This window comes from Oryzias melastigma, linkage group LG6, assembly GCF_002922805.2.
Source record: "Oryzias melastigma strain HK-1 linkage group LG6, ASM292280v2, whole genome shotgun sequence".
Lineage (NCBI taxonomy): Eukaryota > Metazoa > Chordata > Actinopteri > Beloniformes > Adrianichthyidae > Oryzias > Oryzias melastigma.
In genome coordinates this window covers 26,473,941-26,492,199 of record NC_050517.1, presented here as the reverse complement: position 1 = coordinate 26,492,199, position 18,259 = coordinate 26,473,941, and the positions used below count along the sequence as shown (strand labels likewise).

At 38.1% G+C, this 18,259-nt stretch overlaps 1 protein-coding gene across 1 annotated transcript in view; it reads right to left on the bottom strand.

Annotated features, from left to right (window-relative positions):
* The window catches only part of pnp6 (purine nucleoside phosphorylase 6), a 19,546-nt gene extending 3,258 nt beyond the window's left edge, over positions 1-16,288 (bottom strand). Inside the window, exons 1-5 of the mRNA XM_024282708.2 lie at positions 16,110-16,288; positions 9,140-9,309; positions 8,272-8,375; positions 3,628-3,803; positions 3,360-3,550 (exon numbers count right to left, since the gene is read on the bottom strand). Of these exons, the coding sequence (XP_024138476.1) occupies positions 3,360-3,550; positions 3,628-3,803; positions 8,272-8,375; positions 9,140-9,309; positions 16,110-16,273 (805 nt within the window). The 5' untranslated portion in view covers positions 16,274-16,288. The remainder of the gene's footprint in view (positions 1-3,359; positions 3,551-3,627; positions 3,804-8,271; positions 8,376-9,139; positions 9,310-16,109) is intronic.
* Positions 16,289-18,259: the final 1,971 nt, after the last annotated feature.

Genomic DNA, 18,259 nt, shown 5'->3' with positions numbered 1-18,259 from the left:
TTCTTCCTGTCTTCCTCTTAGTAGGAATTTCATCTTTTTCAGTTTCAAATGTCTTACATTACAATGAAAAAATGCATGACTGGAGTTCAGGAAACATTTGCTGACCAGAAAGATGACTTTGAAAGCATTGATCATAACAGCTGATGAAAAGTCTTTAGTGATTTTTTGGGGGATCAAAAGAAATATGGGATTTTTTCGATTAGCCATTTTTCCTGCTGCCTTTAGCTCAAAGGAATACAGGCGGCATGTTTACAGAAACATCTTTGAAGTTTTTTGCTGAAGGACTAAACTCGTCTCAAGCTGCGTTTGAGAAGAACTTTCTGTGTTGGTTCTTAGTTTCTCTGCAGAAGTACTGCAGCTAAATACTTCACATATTTGCTCAGAGATGATTCACCCGCTGCATCTGCCTTAAACCTCACCATTGTGTCACACAGAAAGTGAAAAGAGTCCTACCGCAATAAATATTTAAACTGCTAGAAAAATGACTTTAAAATTCCAACTGAGTCATCATCAATTAATCTGTCACATGATGTGTGATTTATGTTATTTTTTACAAAAATCGTGAAATAGTATTTTCTGAAGATAATCAACAAGCACTCTATTTTGTTACTTAATAAAATGAAAGAAATGAATTCAAGTAAATTCAAATAATTAAAATATTTTTTATGTATTTGTGGGATTTTGTTGTACTGTCTACAATCAATGCTTTAAAAATGAAGCAATACATCTAATCTAATCTAATTTAATCAAATCAAATCAAATCTAATCTAATCTAACTGCAGTTCCTGAAACTGTGCAGTGTTAAATGTTTTTTTTAAACTTTGCATTGCAGATTGGGATTTTTTAAAGTAGATTTAATATTATTACACTTAATTCAAATTTTAACTTTTTTTCAAAATTATAAAATATATTTTAAACATTGCTAAAAAAAGGTATAATTTGAACGCAGTTGCTGAAACTGTCCAACGTTGGATGTTTTTAAAATTTCAATTTTTGTTTAAACTTTATTTAATATCATTGTGCAAATACATTTTATTGGGTATATTTTATCTGGTAAAAATTACCCAACAAAAGTGATGCTGTAACTTTAAAAGCGAAAGTGTTCTAGGATTGAATAACAGATATTTGAATGTCATTGTAGTCTTGTACAGAAGTTCAAAGCTCTGTAGCATCTCTTTAATCCAAGCAGCCTTCAAACTGTGCTATAGAAGTTGTCTTTTCCGCTTTGCACTAGTAGGTGAGAGTAGGTGTAGGTGAGACAAGAAACATAAAATGGCATTAAACATTGTCTTGCAGCTGTGCATGAAACAAGAAGTTGAACTCAGGCTGAGTTCTTCTACTATTCTGAAAACGCTAACAAAAGAATACATTCAAAATGTGCTTAAGCAAATGTTCGGTCAGTTCAGGCTCCACCATCGATTAATCAAATATACAAAAGCAAGCGCCTCATCCATCTCACTCCTGCTTCATGGTCATCCCCGCATGTAATGAAATAAAGATTAAAATCACATCTGTGTTAAATGTGGCCATTATTATGTTCTCGTCCATGCATGTCACATGTAATACTTAAACACCATCAAGAACCACTTAAAACGACGAGTGCACACATCATCAGCTAGTGACTCGTGCAGTAATTACTGGGTAATGGTTAACCTCCACTCTCAGAATCGTTCCTTTTTTTAGTAAACTAACATCTTTCATGCACATTGTAACTCAAAAATCATTTTTCATTCATTTATTTGATTATCTTAGACACTTTTTTATTCTCTCCAGAGCTGAGATATTAAAACAAGATTTTCTGGAATGGATTTGAAATGCCCTGTTTTCTGACTCAGCTGCGTGCATCTTAACCACGACCAGACAGAAGAAGCGCATTACTCCAATTTTGAAATCTGTGTACAGGCTCCCTGTCAGCTTTAGGATTGATGTTAAGATTCTTTTATTAGTTTATAAATAGTATTCATTTTTATCAAAAATGTTTCTAGTTTTTCAGCCTCCCAGGGCCCTCAGGTCCTCAGGTCCTCAGGTGCAGGTCTGATGGTGGGCTCAAATGTGGGAACAAAAACCCAACAGCGAGTCCACATTACAGCAGAGTGGGCCTACCTGAGGATGTTAGGGCTTTTTTTTAAACCCTCAAAATTCATATTTTTAACTTCTTTTTTAAGTAGTTTTTACATTTACTTATGTTTTCGTTTGATTTTATGGATTGTTTCTCCCTGTTGTAAAAGAAATTAACTATTTGCATGAAATTAGGGCGGGTTGAGGTTAAAATACATGCAGGCATTACAACAATGTCCATTTTGGCCGTACATAATAGGTGCAACACATTCTCATTCCCAACTCGCCACATTTTGACATTTGGTTAAGGAGACTTCTGTTGTTTTGTTGATGTGCTGGCTGTTCCCATTAAATCACAGGTCCTAAACCTCTGGCCACGAACCAGAACCGGTCCAGTACTGAGATATGGAGGGCACCAGTACCCTTCTGTTCTCCTAACCCGGTACCAGTTCTGGTCCAGTACTGGACCGTTCCGGTTTGTGGCCCAGGACGCAGAGCGCACTGGTACCCTAACCCAGTACCAGTGCCCTAAACTGGTATGTGTACCCTAACCCAGTACTAGTACCCTAACCCGGTACTGCATCTGGTACCTGTTCAATACCAGTATAGGGTACGGATACTGGGTTAGGGTACCAGTGTGCTCCGCATCCCTATACTGGACCAATTCTGGTCCGGTTTGTGAAACCCAAACCGGTACCAAACTGGTGCCGGTTTGATTACGGTACTGCGTCTGGTACCGGTCTGGGTCCAGCACTGCATCCGGACCCGGTTTGCGTTCATTACCTCGTCAGGGGCTAGTCTGGGTCTGGTATCGCATCTGGTACCACGTCTGCTACTGGGTTTGGGTACCGGTACTGGATGCGTGCCGTAGACCACTTCGTGTCTGGTGCCGCATCTATCACCGCGTCCCGAGGATCACAGACCCTTGATTGTATGATTATTCAGTATGTCAAAAACGACGAGTTGGGGACACTCAGAACGTCAAAAACTGTCAGGAAGGAGTGCTTAGCCAAACGTCAGCGTGTCGACTTGGAGATGAGAAAGTGTTGGATATTTGTTTTCAGTTTTTCTGCTTGGTCGCACGTAAAAATGTACAAATACTGTGCAAAACGCGTATTGGTGGGCATTTATTACAATCACTTTTTGACTATTTATTTTTGAATATTATGTAAAAGCACAATATAATTGTATATCTCCTGCAGCTGTGTATGTATTTTATCTTTAAACCAAAGGGATGCAATGTTTCTTAAAATGTCTAAAAGAGTTTTAAAATGTTTTTCTGTTATTAAAACATAACTCACCAACAGCGTCGGCCCCCAGAGTTTGCAGGACTCTGCTCTCTGCAATGGTCTCATAGGTGGGTCCAGCCAGCATGCAGTAAACCCCCTCCTGCAGGAAGCTGTCGCAGCCCTGCTCCTTTGCTGTTTTCTTGGCCAAAGCCCTTAAATCTCGGTCGTACGCATCAGACATGCAGGGGAAGCGCACCCCAAACCTGCAGCGTCATTAGAATACATCACACAACGATGCACTAGACGGATTCAAGAGTAGAAGAGCGAGCAGGAGCTTCACCTGTCATCGTTGTGGCCGCAAAGGGGGTTCTGCCCCGCAAAGCCCGGCATGTTGATGTGATCCTTGATCAGCATGATGTCTCCCACGTTAAAAGCGGCGTTCAGCCCTCCGGCTGCATTCGTGACAATCAGAGTTTCCACGCCCAACAGGAAGAAGACTCGCACCGGGTACGTCACCTGAACAGAGACAGACACGATGCGCTTCAGAGAGCAGGACTGTCAGATGTTCAGATGAAGGTATCATTGACATAAAACACTGGTCAAGCTCATTTATTGCCGCTTTTTAAAAAATAAAATAGCATAAATCCTTCTAAAGCAACCATAGTATTTTCAACACCTATACTGCAGACCTGATAAGGTCAGCACCACTGTTAGGCTCGGTTTGATTGCTATTTTGCATATCGTAAGGGCAGAGTTGGGCGTTATATTTTCACCCTGTTAGAAAGGAAATGTAACACTGCTAGCTGCACTTGTGTTAAAACAACTGTCAGCTGTTAAACTTTAGAAAGAAGCATTTAATGGTGGCTTGACTTCATTAAATTATTTACAAGTTTTCCCAGTGGATGAGACGAGCTAGTGCAAAAGGTCAAATTGTTATCCAACGTTAACCAACGCTACATTGAGTCCTTACACTCACATGAGATAAGCATAAACTTTTTTAACACTTCCTAACTTTCAGACAAAATTTGCATCCATAAACTCAAAAATTGGTTTAATCAGATATGTTTCTGACAAATGTGATAAGTTTCATGTTTATGTTGTCCTACGGTGGCCCTAAAGTGCAAATCAGATCATCAAATCAATCAATTCAAAAACATATTAACAATCACAGCCAAAATAAAAAAAAATCACCTTGGAAAGCAAAAGTAATTTCTAGAAATCAAAATTAAATGTTAATAAATGAAACAAAATAAGAAACTGGAAAAGGTAGATACTATGGGACATCACTGATTGGATGATGACGTTTGAGTTTTGTAGATGAGGGGAAGCACAAGGTTGTTTTCCATTGTGGTAAAAAGTTAATTGAACAATTATCAAACCTTTGCATGTGCTGTGGATTAGCTGCTCTTGCTGAAGATATGTTTGAGTCACCAGTAGCATTCATGTTTGTGGTTTAATGTGCTTCATGCCAAAAAAATTCATGCAAACAGTGATGTCACATAATACCTGCCTTTTTCAGTTTCAGTTTATAACATTTCATTTGTTGATCAGCCCGGACACAAAGTGCACATAACAATTACAATATGTCACAAAACATGACATAATAATGAACAGTTGGGACACTGCAATAATGCCTCTCTGCAATTCACTCCTTATTACTTAGTTACTAAGTCATATTTTTCTCTTTTTTTTTATTTCTTCTTTATGATTCTGGTTGAAAAATTCCAGTATGATGAATGACAATAAACCTTATCTAATCTTATCATCATTTTGATTTCTGGAAAGTACTTTTATTTTCTAAAACATTTCTTTTTAGGGATTTTTTTTGTTTGTTTCTGGGAATTTTATTTTGATTTCTAAATTTAATGTTTTTTTAAATTCTTTTTTTTTTATTATGATCTTAAATTTGATTTTGTGTTAAGTGCTTTTAAAATATGTTGAGTGCTTAGCTTATTGTAATTTGCACTTCAGGGCCACCTGCTGTGTTTCAGTGTATTCTTTTATTTAGAAAGGGTCCTCCGAAAACCTTAATATGAGCAAGGATTGTGGGGATCATCCAGTTTGACTGATAAGTACAAAGAAAATCTGGAATTACATATGAAAACATATTATGTGTTTCATAAAGTACTTGAAAAAAAATGACATTTTTTTGTTACAAGTAAAAATCCAGTCAAGGAAACGCAGCAAACTGGAACAGAAACACCTGTTTAGCTAAAGCTGGTTTCCATCTCCTCTTCTCTACTGATTTTCTTCCTTAACATTTTTTCCAAAACATGTTTTTACCTGCTTGAAACTGAGACGTAATTTAGACACGTCCCATGTTTGGAAGGAAACAACCCGTAAGCTTATTTTATGTGGATATTTCAACTACAGGCGTTTTATGTGTTAGATTGTTATAGGTTACAGGGGGGCTGTAAAATATCTGTGATGTTATTACTGTAAGAATGAAGCTGAGTTTTATGATTCCACCAGGTTACTGGGTAATTTTATGTGAAAAGAAGGCTCCATGTCGAGTGATAAACAGAAAACACACGGCGGGCACGGGCCAAAGGCCAACTTCACGAGGGGATGTGACACTGCAGCTGATCAGTCAACAGAAAGTGAAAATTGTAGCAGCATCATGGTCTGTCAGAGTCAATCAGAAGCCATTAAGCGCATTTACACGGTGACAGGGATGCGATAAAAGCCTGTTTGTAGCAAAGGGCAGCGTGTTTGGCATTAACCATCAAACTTTACAGGACATGCAATTATTAGAGAGCACATTTTGAAAATTATAGCTACATGTTTAAAAACAATCCCACTGTTCTTTGTTGGGATAAGAAAATAATTTAAAAAAGATTTTTAAACAGAGCTTAGAGATGAGTTCCAGTTCACATTTCCAGAGTGAATGTTTCTTCAAAGTCAGACTTTACTCTGAAAGTTCTGGTTCATTGACCTTAAGTTGTGTATCATTTACAAACTCAGAGAGAATAGAAAAAAGCTGCTTATCCACAGCAAAAATCTAAAATGCTTATTATAAAAAGGTCATAAAGTGATCATAAAGCATTTTGGCATAAATTAGTATCTGTAAAGGGATAAAAATCGCTGCCATTTCCTTCAGACTCAACATCCTAATTGCCCCATAAAAGGTTTTTTTGATGAAACTTTAACAAACTTAAATACAGCCTCAAACGACTAATAGCAGCATTTTCTAAAATTTTAGAAACATGTCAAACATGTCATTTAAATTGATCCAACAGTGTATTAAATATAGTTTTCTTTAGCCCTTTTTCTTATGTTTTGGCTACAAAATGTAAAATGTGACGCTTTTCTTTTATGCTATGGTCACAAATACGGCTGCAAAGAGGAGGCATTAGCAGAATCTTCATGATTTCATGCCACCACCTCTTCTTTTTTTTTAATCATTGGCATGGTCATGAATGTAGACCATGGCGGTCAGGCAGCCTTCAGGAGTGAGGGATGACATCATTACAAAATCTGGTGACAGTGGGGCAACCACAGGGCGATGGCAGCTCTGATTGGACAATGTGTAAATGTCAAGTTCCACCAGCCGGAGGTACTAGTCATTTGCAATTCAGATTCTACCCATTTGGAGCCACGATGGCCAAGATCACTAGATTGTTCACCAGCAGTCCTCGCTGAGTTCCTGCACAGCTACTGTACGATTTCTAACAATTGGACGGTGGCAGTGGGTTGGGGACTCCTGATTTAATAGGAATAGCCAGCACATCAAAAAACAACGAGCTGGGGACACCCAAAACATCAAAAAGTGACGCAGAAGAGCCTCGAAACATACGTCCATAAAGGACGATTTTGGGAATCATGGAGATCCTCCAATCAGTAGTCATTTATCGCGCTGCTGCCTTCCTGGCACCTGCCCGTCACTGCACGACCTCAAAATGTGTCCTGGTTGACTCTGTTTGATACCAAAAATATATGTCTGGTTGCCTTAAAACTTTAGTTTTTTTTCTTAAAACCTACGCGGCTGCTGCGAATAAATGTGACCACCACCTCCTGATTACAAATACCTTTAAGTCGCCGTGCTGTGAAATGTTGAAATATGTGACAGTAATCTTTTAATTTGTAACATTCCTTTTGATTGGCTTGAAAGTTCCTTAGACATCAGGTGTTTTTCTCACTTTTGGTCCTTATTTGTTTGTTTGTTACTTCAACATTCTCCAGAGGTTAACAATGAATCACACTGCAGTTCACTCATTAGATTTGGCTTCAGTTCTTGTATATGACCATATTCAGAGGATTTTGGCCATTTCACTACAAAGTTTTCGAATCTTAACATGGATGTTGCTCCTTTTTAAGGAGAAAATATCCAATATACTTAATTTGAGTTTGAATGAGTTCAATGAAATCAATACACATAAAGAATAATTTGTTTTTAGAGAAAATGTCATAAATACAGCGAATGTATCCATGTATTTGCCAATGGAACAAAAATCAAACTTTTAGTAATAACCAAATAAATCTGTAAAAATGTGACTATACAGAAGATCTGACACCGAACAACCAAGCAAGTGGCTTTAAAAAATTCGGAGAGGATGAGTTTACAGAAAACAGACACACCTGTGATGATTTCCAACTAGAACTTGGTATAAACATGACTCAGAAAAACAGGAAAAGTCAATCAAAATTGATAACAAAAATTTAAAGACGTCCACAAACTACAAATGACTCAAAATGTTCTAAAGAGCAAAACTATGAAATTATTTCATTCCTCTGAATTTTTATGACAACAAAAGTTATTAGAAATGTGATTCTATTTCTGCTAACTGCCGATAAACAGATTATTTATTCGCAAAATACCAAATAATTATATCAATGAAATGTATTTTTTTCTGATCTTCTGGATTGAAAGCTTTTTTAATTTTGGGAAGTTATGACGTGCACACTTCTCTAAATTTTGTACCAAACAGAAACTGAATTTGTTGTTTAACGTCAAAACATGTTTGTCATTAGTGGGGCTGTTTACCTTGTGTATGCTGTAGCCCTCGTAGAAGTGGAAGCGTCCTTGCATGCAGACGCACTCGCAGCCCTGCAACTTCCCGAACACCAGCTGACCTGCATGGCCTTGAACTGCATGGTATAAATACAGAAAAACTTTATATTTTTTAAAGTTCCTAAGACTATTTCCTTCAAATTAAACAAGCTAAATTCACATTTCATTAAACTGACAATCACATGGTAACTGATGGTGTGACACCAGCATTTGGGACTATCTGTTGTCCTTTATGCATTGTAAAAAGTGAAACATTAGATTAATGAATAAAAGCTCCGTAATGTATTACAATTAAAAATATTAGTTTTAGCAAATTAAAATTTTAAGTTCAAAATTTTAATTTGATTTTTTTTAATTGATCCAATGTTTCACTTTTTCCCGCCCAGAACACCTGCTTTGAAACAGAATCTGAGTCAAAGCCAACTTTGATCAAAACATTCATTTAGTTTACTGATCCTTCAGAGGTCAGAAGTGAGTAATAAGTTACATTTACTCAGATACATTCACTTGAGTATGTTTTTGCAAACATTTAACTCCTTAAAGTCATTTTACGGAATCATACTTTTTACTTAAAGACTTACTCAAATGAAAATCATATTTTATGTGATTTTAACATTTTCTTGTAGAATTTTTCTCATAATGTTTAACAAAATTTAAGACTAAAACTGCATTTCTGAGTATTTCTTTATTAAAATTGTGTTTCCATCTGCTCAGAGAAATGGAACCCAGAGAAATTTAAATGTAAGTATGTCAACGGAGACTAGACTTTCTTTAAAAAAAAAAAGAAAAAAAGATGACAATTACCCATTTAGACTGTCTGTAACTAATAGGAGCGACTCACCAGTGCTGGTGGGGAAACTTGGTATATCCTTATATGGGAACTCAGTCTTGTCTTCCAGCAGGTCAGCCAGACCGCCCAGACCTGACCCACAGATGATGGCCACTTTAGGACGCTGCTTTGTGTGTTCTAACAACCAGTCTGCTGTCTTCTTGTAATCTTCAAAACTGTAGCTAGAAAGAGAATACAGTTTCAAATCACTGAGTCAAGAATAACACTGATTACTGTAAGTATTTAGTCTCATTAGTAGGAAGAAAAACTATAATGAACTCAAATGAAATTGCTGCTAAAGCAAAGCTAAACTGTTTAAAGGAAAGCAGAAAAATACAGCTCTTGTCATCATATTATTAAATACTGTCAGAAGTGAAAGGGGAAGTACAAAAGGCAGTGCAGTAAGAGACAATGGAAGAACATTTACTGCAATAATAGATACTGCAATGCCAAAGAAGAACAAAAGACTCGCAGTTCTGCAATTTTGTCAGGTCTAACCTGCCTGATATCGGACAGTTCCCTCCTGAGCTTTGATCTCTGGCACAAAGAAGACCAGGAGATCTTTTAAGTCGTGCAAGCTGCAGGGTAGAGCCTCGGAGGATCATTCATGTTTATAAACCACATTCCACAGATGCTGAACAGATGCTGGATGGAGATTTGGGAAATTTGGAGTCCAACATTTAAAACCATTCATGAACCATTTTGATCCGAGGCATGACTTATGATTGTGCAGAAAGAGCCTTGAGCCATCAGGGATTATTGTCTGTCACGAAAGGAAGTTTAAGGTTAGCAGCTATGATTTGGAACATATCAATCCAACAGGATGATAAGAATAAAGATTTCACAGCAGAGTATCCCTCAATCATGATACTACCTCTACTGGTCTGCTATTTTCCCCATATAACATACTGGAGCTACAGCTTTACTAGGTAATAAACAAACAACCAAAATCAAAGAGGTTCCTCAAACTAAGTCCTTTTTTTGTGGTGGTTCAGTCTGATTACCAGTGGTGGTTCTTGGGGGTAAGTGTGATTATCTCGACTAGTCTTCAGCTTCACTACCCCACATAAAGAAATTGTAAGGGTCTGAATATTCCGACATATTTCTGTCAAAAGCCTTCATGCATCAAAGCCTCCCATGCACCTGGCTATGTTTGAATTTCTTCACTACTCCTCTATATAGTGAAATATGTAGTGCGTTCACTATTTTTTAGAGCCGTCTGAATCTACAATTGAAAAAATTGAAAACCCTAAACATTTTGCATAAGTCTCTGCAAAAAACCAGTGTGCATCAACACGAACACAAGTGATCGGAAAAAATGCCAGATCAGAATGAAACTGCATCATGTAAATATGACATTCAGAACACAGATACGTGGGTTATGCCGATTAATGATCCAATCATGGTGCATACAAAAAATGTATTCCAATTGTGGGACATTCCTGCACTGACTTTACTTCATGCATAGACGGTGTGCTCCAGAGGAGGTTTTGGAGCATGAGCAGGACCGGCTGGCAGTTTTGCACAAGCAAACCGGGTTTCTGAGCACAGCAGCTGGGCGGAGGGTGCTTTATTACGGTGTGCACTTCAGAGGAGGCTAAGGAGAGCAGTTTGTCCAGCTGCTCTGCCTGAGCGAGCTGCTGGACGCATGAAAACTGCGTCTCCCAGGAGAATTGCGTCTCAGATCTCCGAGCGGCTTTGAGGTGGTGTGTGAGCTCCGGAGGAGCCTTTTGAATGAGGAAATGATGCTCCGAACAGTCTTCTGAAACCGTGCAAACAATCATGTGAATTTGTGTTACCAATCGTGTCCAGACAAAATAAAGGCTGATTATATTCCAGCATATTTTAAGTGCACCCAAGGCTAAATGTTTAACTCTGACTCTTCCTTCGGGCCCTTGCGGCCAAGAATAAAGTACTGGCCACACGTATTTAGAAAATTATGAGCGAACAGTCACTTAAATAAATACATAAATAGGAAAAGCACGCTTAGAAGATCATCTAGCTAAAAACTGGATCTTTGTTTGTTTACAACGGAACTTGCTACTTTTTCCTCTACGGCTATTTCCAGTATTTTAGATAGTTCTGTGCATGTCAAAATGGTTACATTTGTTACAATCCAAAAAAGTTTTTCAAGGCCCATGTACACAGTTTAATTCTAATTCAATCTTTGATCCAATTAAAAATATTTTGCACATGTAACGCTCATTAGATGGGCAAATATAGGCCACAATGCGTTGCATTTAAACAAGTACTGTTTAAAAAAGTGTATTTTTTTTATTATTTTATAAACCATCCAGTTGTACAGATCAGAAAACATAGATATTTATTAGGTTTATACTTCGGGAAATCGCTGACGTCATATTTGCCGTTAAAAAAAAATAGGGAGTATGGCGTCCACATTGCTTTCAAAATCCAGGGCACTAGATAGTTCTGTACTTTTTCAGAAGTTCGGGAGCAGGGAGGGAATATAGACATAGCTCCTGTCTCAGATTCTCAGCCAATCCTTTCAATTTTGATCAAAATCGACCTCTTCAGGTCCAAAAAGATCCACAGGAGATGCAGGATTGGAGATTTCTTGGCTGGATCACATGACCACAAGAGTTTCTCAAACTCGCCTAGATTTTCTGTTTCTAACGTAACATTTGAGAGCAAATTATTGCCTTATACACCCCACCCACCAACAGGAGCTATGATGAAGACATATTCAGCGTTTTCTATTTCCATTGGCATTCCTTATTATGTTTGATTGGTTATAGTTAAAAAAGAATTTAATAAAAAGATTTAGGAGAAAAAGTGAAAGTCTTGTTTCATTACCCTAGAACTCTGTAAGACATGTGTAGTAGGCTATAATACACAGCACACTTTCATTTCACTTATAAGAGTAAAAGCCAAATTATTATTCATGCATGTTGTTTTGATTGCCTCAAGGAGCTGCACTGAACAAAGTCTGAAACAGTCTGTAATTCAACTCATAAATCTGCCCGTAAATCTATTTAGTAATGTTCCCTCTGCGCCTCCAGCGCTGTTATCAAGACGGAGTATCACATCAGACTGCAGCCTTTACCAGGCTGTTCTGCTGCAGGACAAAGCCTGATGACTCTGAGCCCATTTCACAGCTGTCATATGGGATGACTGCTTCATCTGAATACCCACAGACACTCAATCTTCGCAGCGTTTTGCTCCTGCTCCGTTATTCAAATGTGGCTGAAATTGGATCTGGACGACTTTTTCATCAACAGAAAGTTCTGTGGTAGTCGCACCGGACTGTCAATTTATGCACCGCCAAGTATCTGTAGAAACTATAGCTTTTTCTAGACTGAAACACAGAAGAAATTACTTTTTTATTGTTGTTGTTGTTGGTTTACAGGTTGTGCTTTACAGGTGTAACAAGTTCGTCCACTGCTGAAGCATCTCCATTCAGATTTCTGCAGATGCTAACGGTGGGATCTGTTCATGCTGGACTTGTTCCCGCAGAATCTGGGAATGAATAACTGGACTTGAGGAAAACAACCTTTTTTAAGTGATAACTTATAAACCTGTAAAACTGAAACACCCAGACATCAGCAGCAGTGACATGTGGCTCAGCAATCATTTGCTTCTGACAGGAACTTTGCAACTACAGGGAGAAAAATGTGTTTGTGACTCTTGAATCGGGATAAAACATTAAAGTTGAACTTTAGGCTAAAAAATATAAAATAAACAAAACGTTAGCCTTATGGAAATGATATGTCTAGCAAGGGTGGGCAAACTTTTTGAGTTGGCCGGACAAGGAGCAAATGCATGGAGTGTTTTGGTAATCTACCTCAAAAGAGAAAGAAATAACATAAATGTGAAGAAAACATGCTTTGATTTGGATTGAAAATATATATTTAATTTAGAACACTAAACAGGCGGCCGGATGGCTCATTTGGCTGCATGAGGGACTGGCTCATAGAAAACCAGCGTTTGTTTCCCAGGGGGCACGATGAGTTAACTCCTGATCAGGGGTGCCCAGACTTTGTTGCTCAAAGGGCCAGAATCTAAATGGGATCCCGGTCCAAGGGCTAAATACTATATTTTTTGTGCATTTCGTGAAATAAAAGTATAAAATAAGCGTATGGTTTAATTTATTTAATTTGATTCATTAAGGATAACACACACTAGTAAGAATCCAAGGTAAATAACATTTGTCTTTGAAAAGTTTCACAGCGAGGCCTTACTAGTATTTTTATTTATTTTTTATTTTTTTTTAAATGCAAGAGCGAGCTAAAACAAACTTTCTTCCAAAGAAAACAGCACGTGGAGCTCGTCCTTTGACTTTATCTGTTTGCCGTTGTCACTCCATCTGCTAGCTAAAAAAGGCAGCCAAAAGCATTGGAAGTGACCGTGAAGACTCTTGAGAATTTCCAACACAAAAAGACCCCGGGGCTGACTCACTTGGGGGTTGTTTCACCCATAGATGCAGGCAAAGAAAGCCCTAACAGCGCCACCTGGAGGCTCAAGTATATTACAGCTGCAGAGTTCTGGAACACTGTAGAAGAGAATCACTGGGAAATGGGTAGGGGGTTTTAACTAAAAACTCTGCAGCTTCTGCAGCCAAGACTCCGAGGGGCCAAAAGATAACCTTTGGCTGGCTGGCCATGGATGTAATAGGCTCATACATTATAGGCTTATACATTTTTTCATGTCTCCACAGGGATTTTTGTGTTTTAGCGTTAACTACTAATATTCATACCCATCACAGCAGCTGTATTAACACAATCCAATTAATTAAAAACATTTGTTTAGAAATAGGTATCTGATCCATTCATAGTCTTCCACTATGTGTACTTTCATATTATTTGAAAATGTTGTAAAGGTCAATAGATGTATGTTTCTGTCAAAATATTATTACTGGATTATCTCAAGGTAATTTGATGTGAGCCATCAGTCAACTAATTATCAATGCAAATACATTGAATTTGTGAAATATGAACATGATTTATACAACAGAAACATGTTTTAGTCTTTTAGGCTTTACAAGAGTTAGTGACCTGTTCAACATTTCTGAGCTCATCCAAACTTTTAATTCCAATCAAACTTTGAAATCTACAGTCCAGCTTTTCCTTATCCCTTCAGAAACTATTCTGACCCATTTATTAGTTAGCTTCTGACAGGGCAATAGAGTTGACTGGTCCTCTGATGGTTTTGAAATGTTGTTATTTTACTCTTAAAATACACCCTTTATTCATAATTTATTGCATTTTTTTAATGAAACTTTAACTGTTTGCTTTATATTGTCTTTGAATTTTGATATTCAGGACAGATCTTTGGTTACTGTGTGAAATATGAAACCACTGAAAGACAGTTTAAGTGATTTATTAAAGAACTGGATAAGTACAGGTATCAAAATTGTAAATCAACTGTTTTTGTTGTTGTTGGTGGTACTTTGTTTTCAAGTTGTGTTAAATATAAAAACAAACAAATAAACAAACATCATTTGATAGAAAAAAATGCCTCTACGTTTGTTTGGGACTGTGGTCTGCAACCTGGTGCTCTGGAACCACTTGTGACTCTTTTACCTCTCTTTTTTGATTTATGAGTTTATGGCTAAAACGCTCCTTTAACAGTAAGACATATTTTGTAAAGATTATTCAACAAGTTGCTGGAACTTTGTAGTAATTCCTGTCAGGTGTAAATGTTTGTCTGAAAGAGGCTTACAAACAAATATATGTAAAACATGTCATTCAGTCATATATTTGTCCAAAGGGGATAATACCTGTGCTCAGGTGAGTGTTTATGCTCTGTGGAGCCGGATGATGATGGAATGTTAAAAAGTAAAGAGGGACAGTGCCCAGTCCAAAGCAGTAGCGGTATTACCCGCATGGATAACAATATAATCTTGCACTTTCATTTACATTCCTCCTGCTGCAACAGATTTACTTAAAATAAACCTACAATATATTCTAGTCAAACTCTAAAGCATAGTCTAATACAAATTAGAATATAACAATTCATATTGTAATAACAAATAATTACTGCTGATTAAACCTTTTACTATAATTTTGCTCAGACATGTTAAACATCTGTCCATAAATGAAAACTTAACTACACATTTACCAAATTCTCATCATCAATGTAAAGTGTTAGCATTGAAATCCAAAGAGTCACATAGAGGGATAAAAAAAACACACATGTGGCTCAGGAGCTACAGGTTGCAGACCCCTGGTGGTTTGGGACATAAAAATTGCCATATCTGTTTGTCCCTTTGTCTCTGTGTTTTGGAGTGACATGTAGATGTATCTTATGTTTGGGAGTAATTTTACTTTATCTACAACTACTGTTTGTCTTTGATGACCCTTCATTCCATTACATTGTAACATAAGTGATAAATCTAATTATATTATTAGCAAATATTACATATACAAAAAATGGTTGACGAAAATCCCTTTACTAAAAAAATTAAAGATTTATTTTTGGAAGATATATTTATAAGTGAATGCATTTAGTGCATTGTATTTTGAAATATTTCAATAAAAACTGTCATATCCCCATATCCGGGTCGGTGGAGCTCTCCATGGTGCTGCCTAAACCCTCTCATTTCCGCCCGGGATCAGGCAGCGGATCCGGACACCCCGCTGTCCCCCCACCGCTAAAAATGTACTGGAGCTGCTCCCGAGCCTCGGGGCTCCGAGGGGGAAACAGACGAGTCCGGCCTGCTAAGTGAGTGTCCGAGGGCCGGAAATGTTAATGAGGAAGAGAGGCATGAAGAATTACCGGTTCCATCGCACGCACGCACCGCCGTGCGCCGTGGGTTACGTCAGAGGAGGACAAGCACTCATAGGCTGCTTCTAATCCTCAGTATAACACGACGTGCCCATCTCTTCGACCACATTTATTCTAATATATATAGATATATAATTAAATAACCCGTTTCTACAAAAAGTTTTTCCACTAACTTTACCATTTCGGAGCTTTAATTACAGCGATTTCGCGCTATAGCATCAATTCCGATCAGTCTCACCTGCATTGGAGGGAGGAGGGGGAAGTCGACGCGTCCATGTCCGGAAACCTGTGCCCTTCGCGCGCTGTGTGCTTCGTTTCTGACAGGTGATGCCGAGCGGAGTTCAGGTGGATAGTTATCGGCGGATGGAGACTCGGGGGCGGCGCGCGAGTGGCGGAGGTCATGCGACGTGATTACGTCACCACCCGTTCAACGAGAGGGGGTGGCGCCTGCGTTGAATGCCGGTGCCTTTGAAGAATGGTGAATCCTGTTTAACACACGGATGAGCAGCTCACTGATCCGTGAGCTGGAAGCTCAGGAGCTGACTGGGAGAGAGAAAGAACAAAACAAAGCAGAAAAGTGTGGCAATCAGAAATATTTTGGTTGGTGAACTTTAAAAATATGCAAATAAAATGGAGTGGCATGAGTTAAAATGAACAAGAAAACTTCCTGATTTATGCCTGAGCTGTGCCAAGCCTTTCTTTCTTTCTTTTTGTCCCTCATCCGGGGTTCAACAATTCAAAGTGCTGACTCATGCAAGACAAGAATGTGAAGTGATGAATTGGAGACAAAAAAACAAAATTAAATGCAGCTCCAAGGAATCAAGTTACAGAATACACACAAGTGTTCAGACTCCAGTTACATTTTTAACTTTACCCTCAATAAAAATAGTAATAATAATAATAAAGGATTTAAGTAAAAAAGCGTCAATTGAAGCTAAAAAGAGAATTAAATCTGAGGGTGTGTTCAGACTGCACACATTTGGCTCGCTTGAAGTGAACCAAAGGTTGTTTCTCTCATTAATCTGGAACAAATTTTCAGTCTGAATATACTCAAGTGGAACCGCTCTTGGACCAGAGTTTTAAGGTTGTCTCGTTTCATTTCCAATCGGACTTGCAGTTCTCTCTTAGGGAGTATTCAGACTGGAAAAGTCCCTTGGTCCAAACTGAACAACTAGAAAAAGATCAGAGGAAGTCTAAGCTTCAGAGTCCTCGTCAGGATAGTTCACTTTTTCAAACTTTATATTTCGCTGAAGAACTTTGAACATCTGTATCTACGTTAGATACAACACTTTTGCTTCTTTTTGTACAGCAGAGGCATGCTGCAAGATGGTTATTGAGGAGATGACAGCTATATGGAGGTGTCCTGATAAGTGTTTATGACAAATAGATTGCTGTGATAACTTTGTCAGAAGCAATGTGTATCACAATAAATGCTGTTTGAATGATCTTTTGTTGATTCTATCCACATTTTAGTGAGTTGGTGTTTCATCGCCGCTCAACTTTTTTCCACGGCCCTCTGTTTAATAACCGGCTTCGTTTTATCCAGTTGTTCCACTCCGAGTATGGAGCCTATTCAGACTGAGGAACAGACCAAACAGAGTTCAGTCCAATTGAAAACAAACCGAGACCACCTTGGAAGATGGATCTAAGAGAGCTTCCTGGTCCCAGACCAGGGTCTGGTTGTATGTATTCAGACTAAAAATTTGTTTCCGGATATTGGAGAAAACGAACTCTGGTTCACTTTAAGTGGACCAAATGTGTCCAGTTTGAAGAGACCATCAGTCTGAAATCTGAATAGGCTCTGTGCTCAGACCAGAGCAACTGGATCAAAATGGCCACTAGGATGTAAACAGAGTAGGAAGGAAGCAACCGATGAATCGAGTACAAACGCAGAGAGGGCACAGCAATTTATTGAAATGTGGTTGGATGAATGCAGGCTCTTTAAATAACTTGTTCATTTTTTGCAACATGCCTCCACTGTACCAAAGTAGAAAATAAAAAGTCTTGCACCTGACCTTAATAAGGTCATGATTGGTCAGCGAAATATGAATTTGAATAAGTGAACTATCTCAACAACAACTGTAAAACAGGATTTCCATTATAATTTCTCTTGTGGTTTTGCCCCGCCATGACTTAAGAGATCTTTAGTCATGTGGTTTTATTTACAGGCTTTGTTTCCAAACTAAAATTATTTTTCAGGACTTCCTGGTGTAGTGTGTGCTCTTCATTGTATTGTTGATGCACTTTTACTGCAGTTCCTTTAACCCTCCTGTTGTCTATGAAAAGGATGTCTCTCTTTGAATTGGCTTTCCCGAGGGTTCTTTCTAAATTCAATCCAGCCTTCAAGAGAGTTTTACCTCATCTTCACAGATAGCTTAGGCAGGAAAG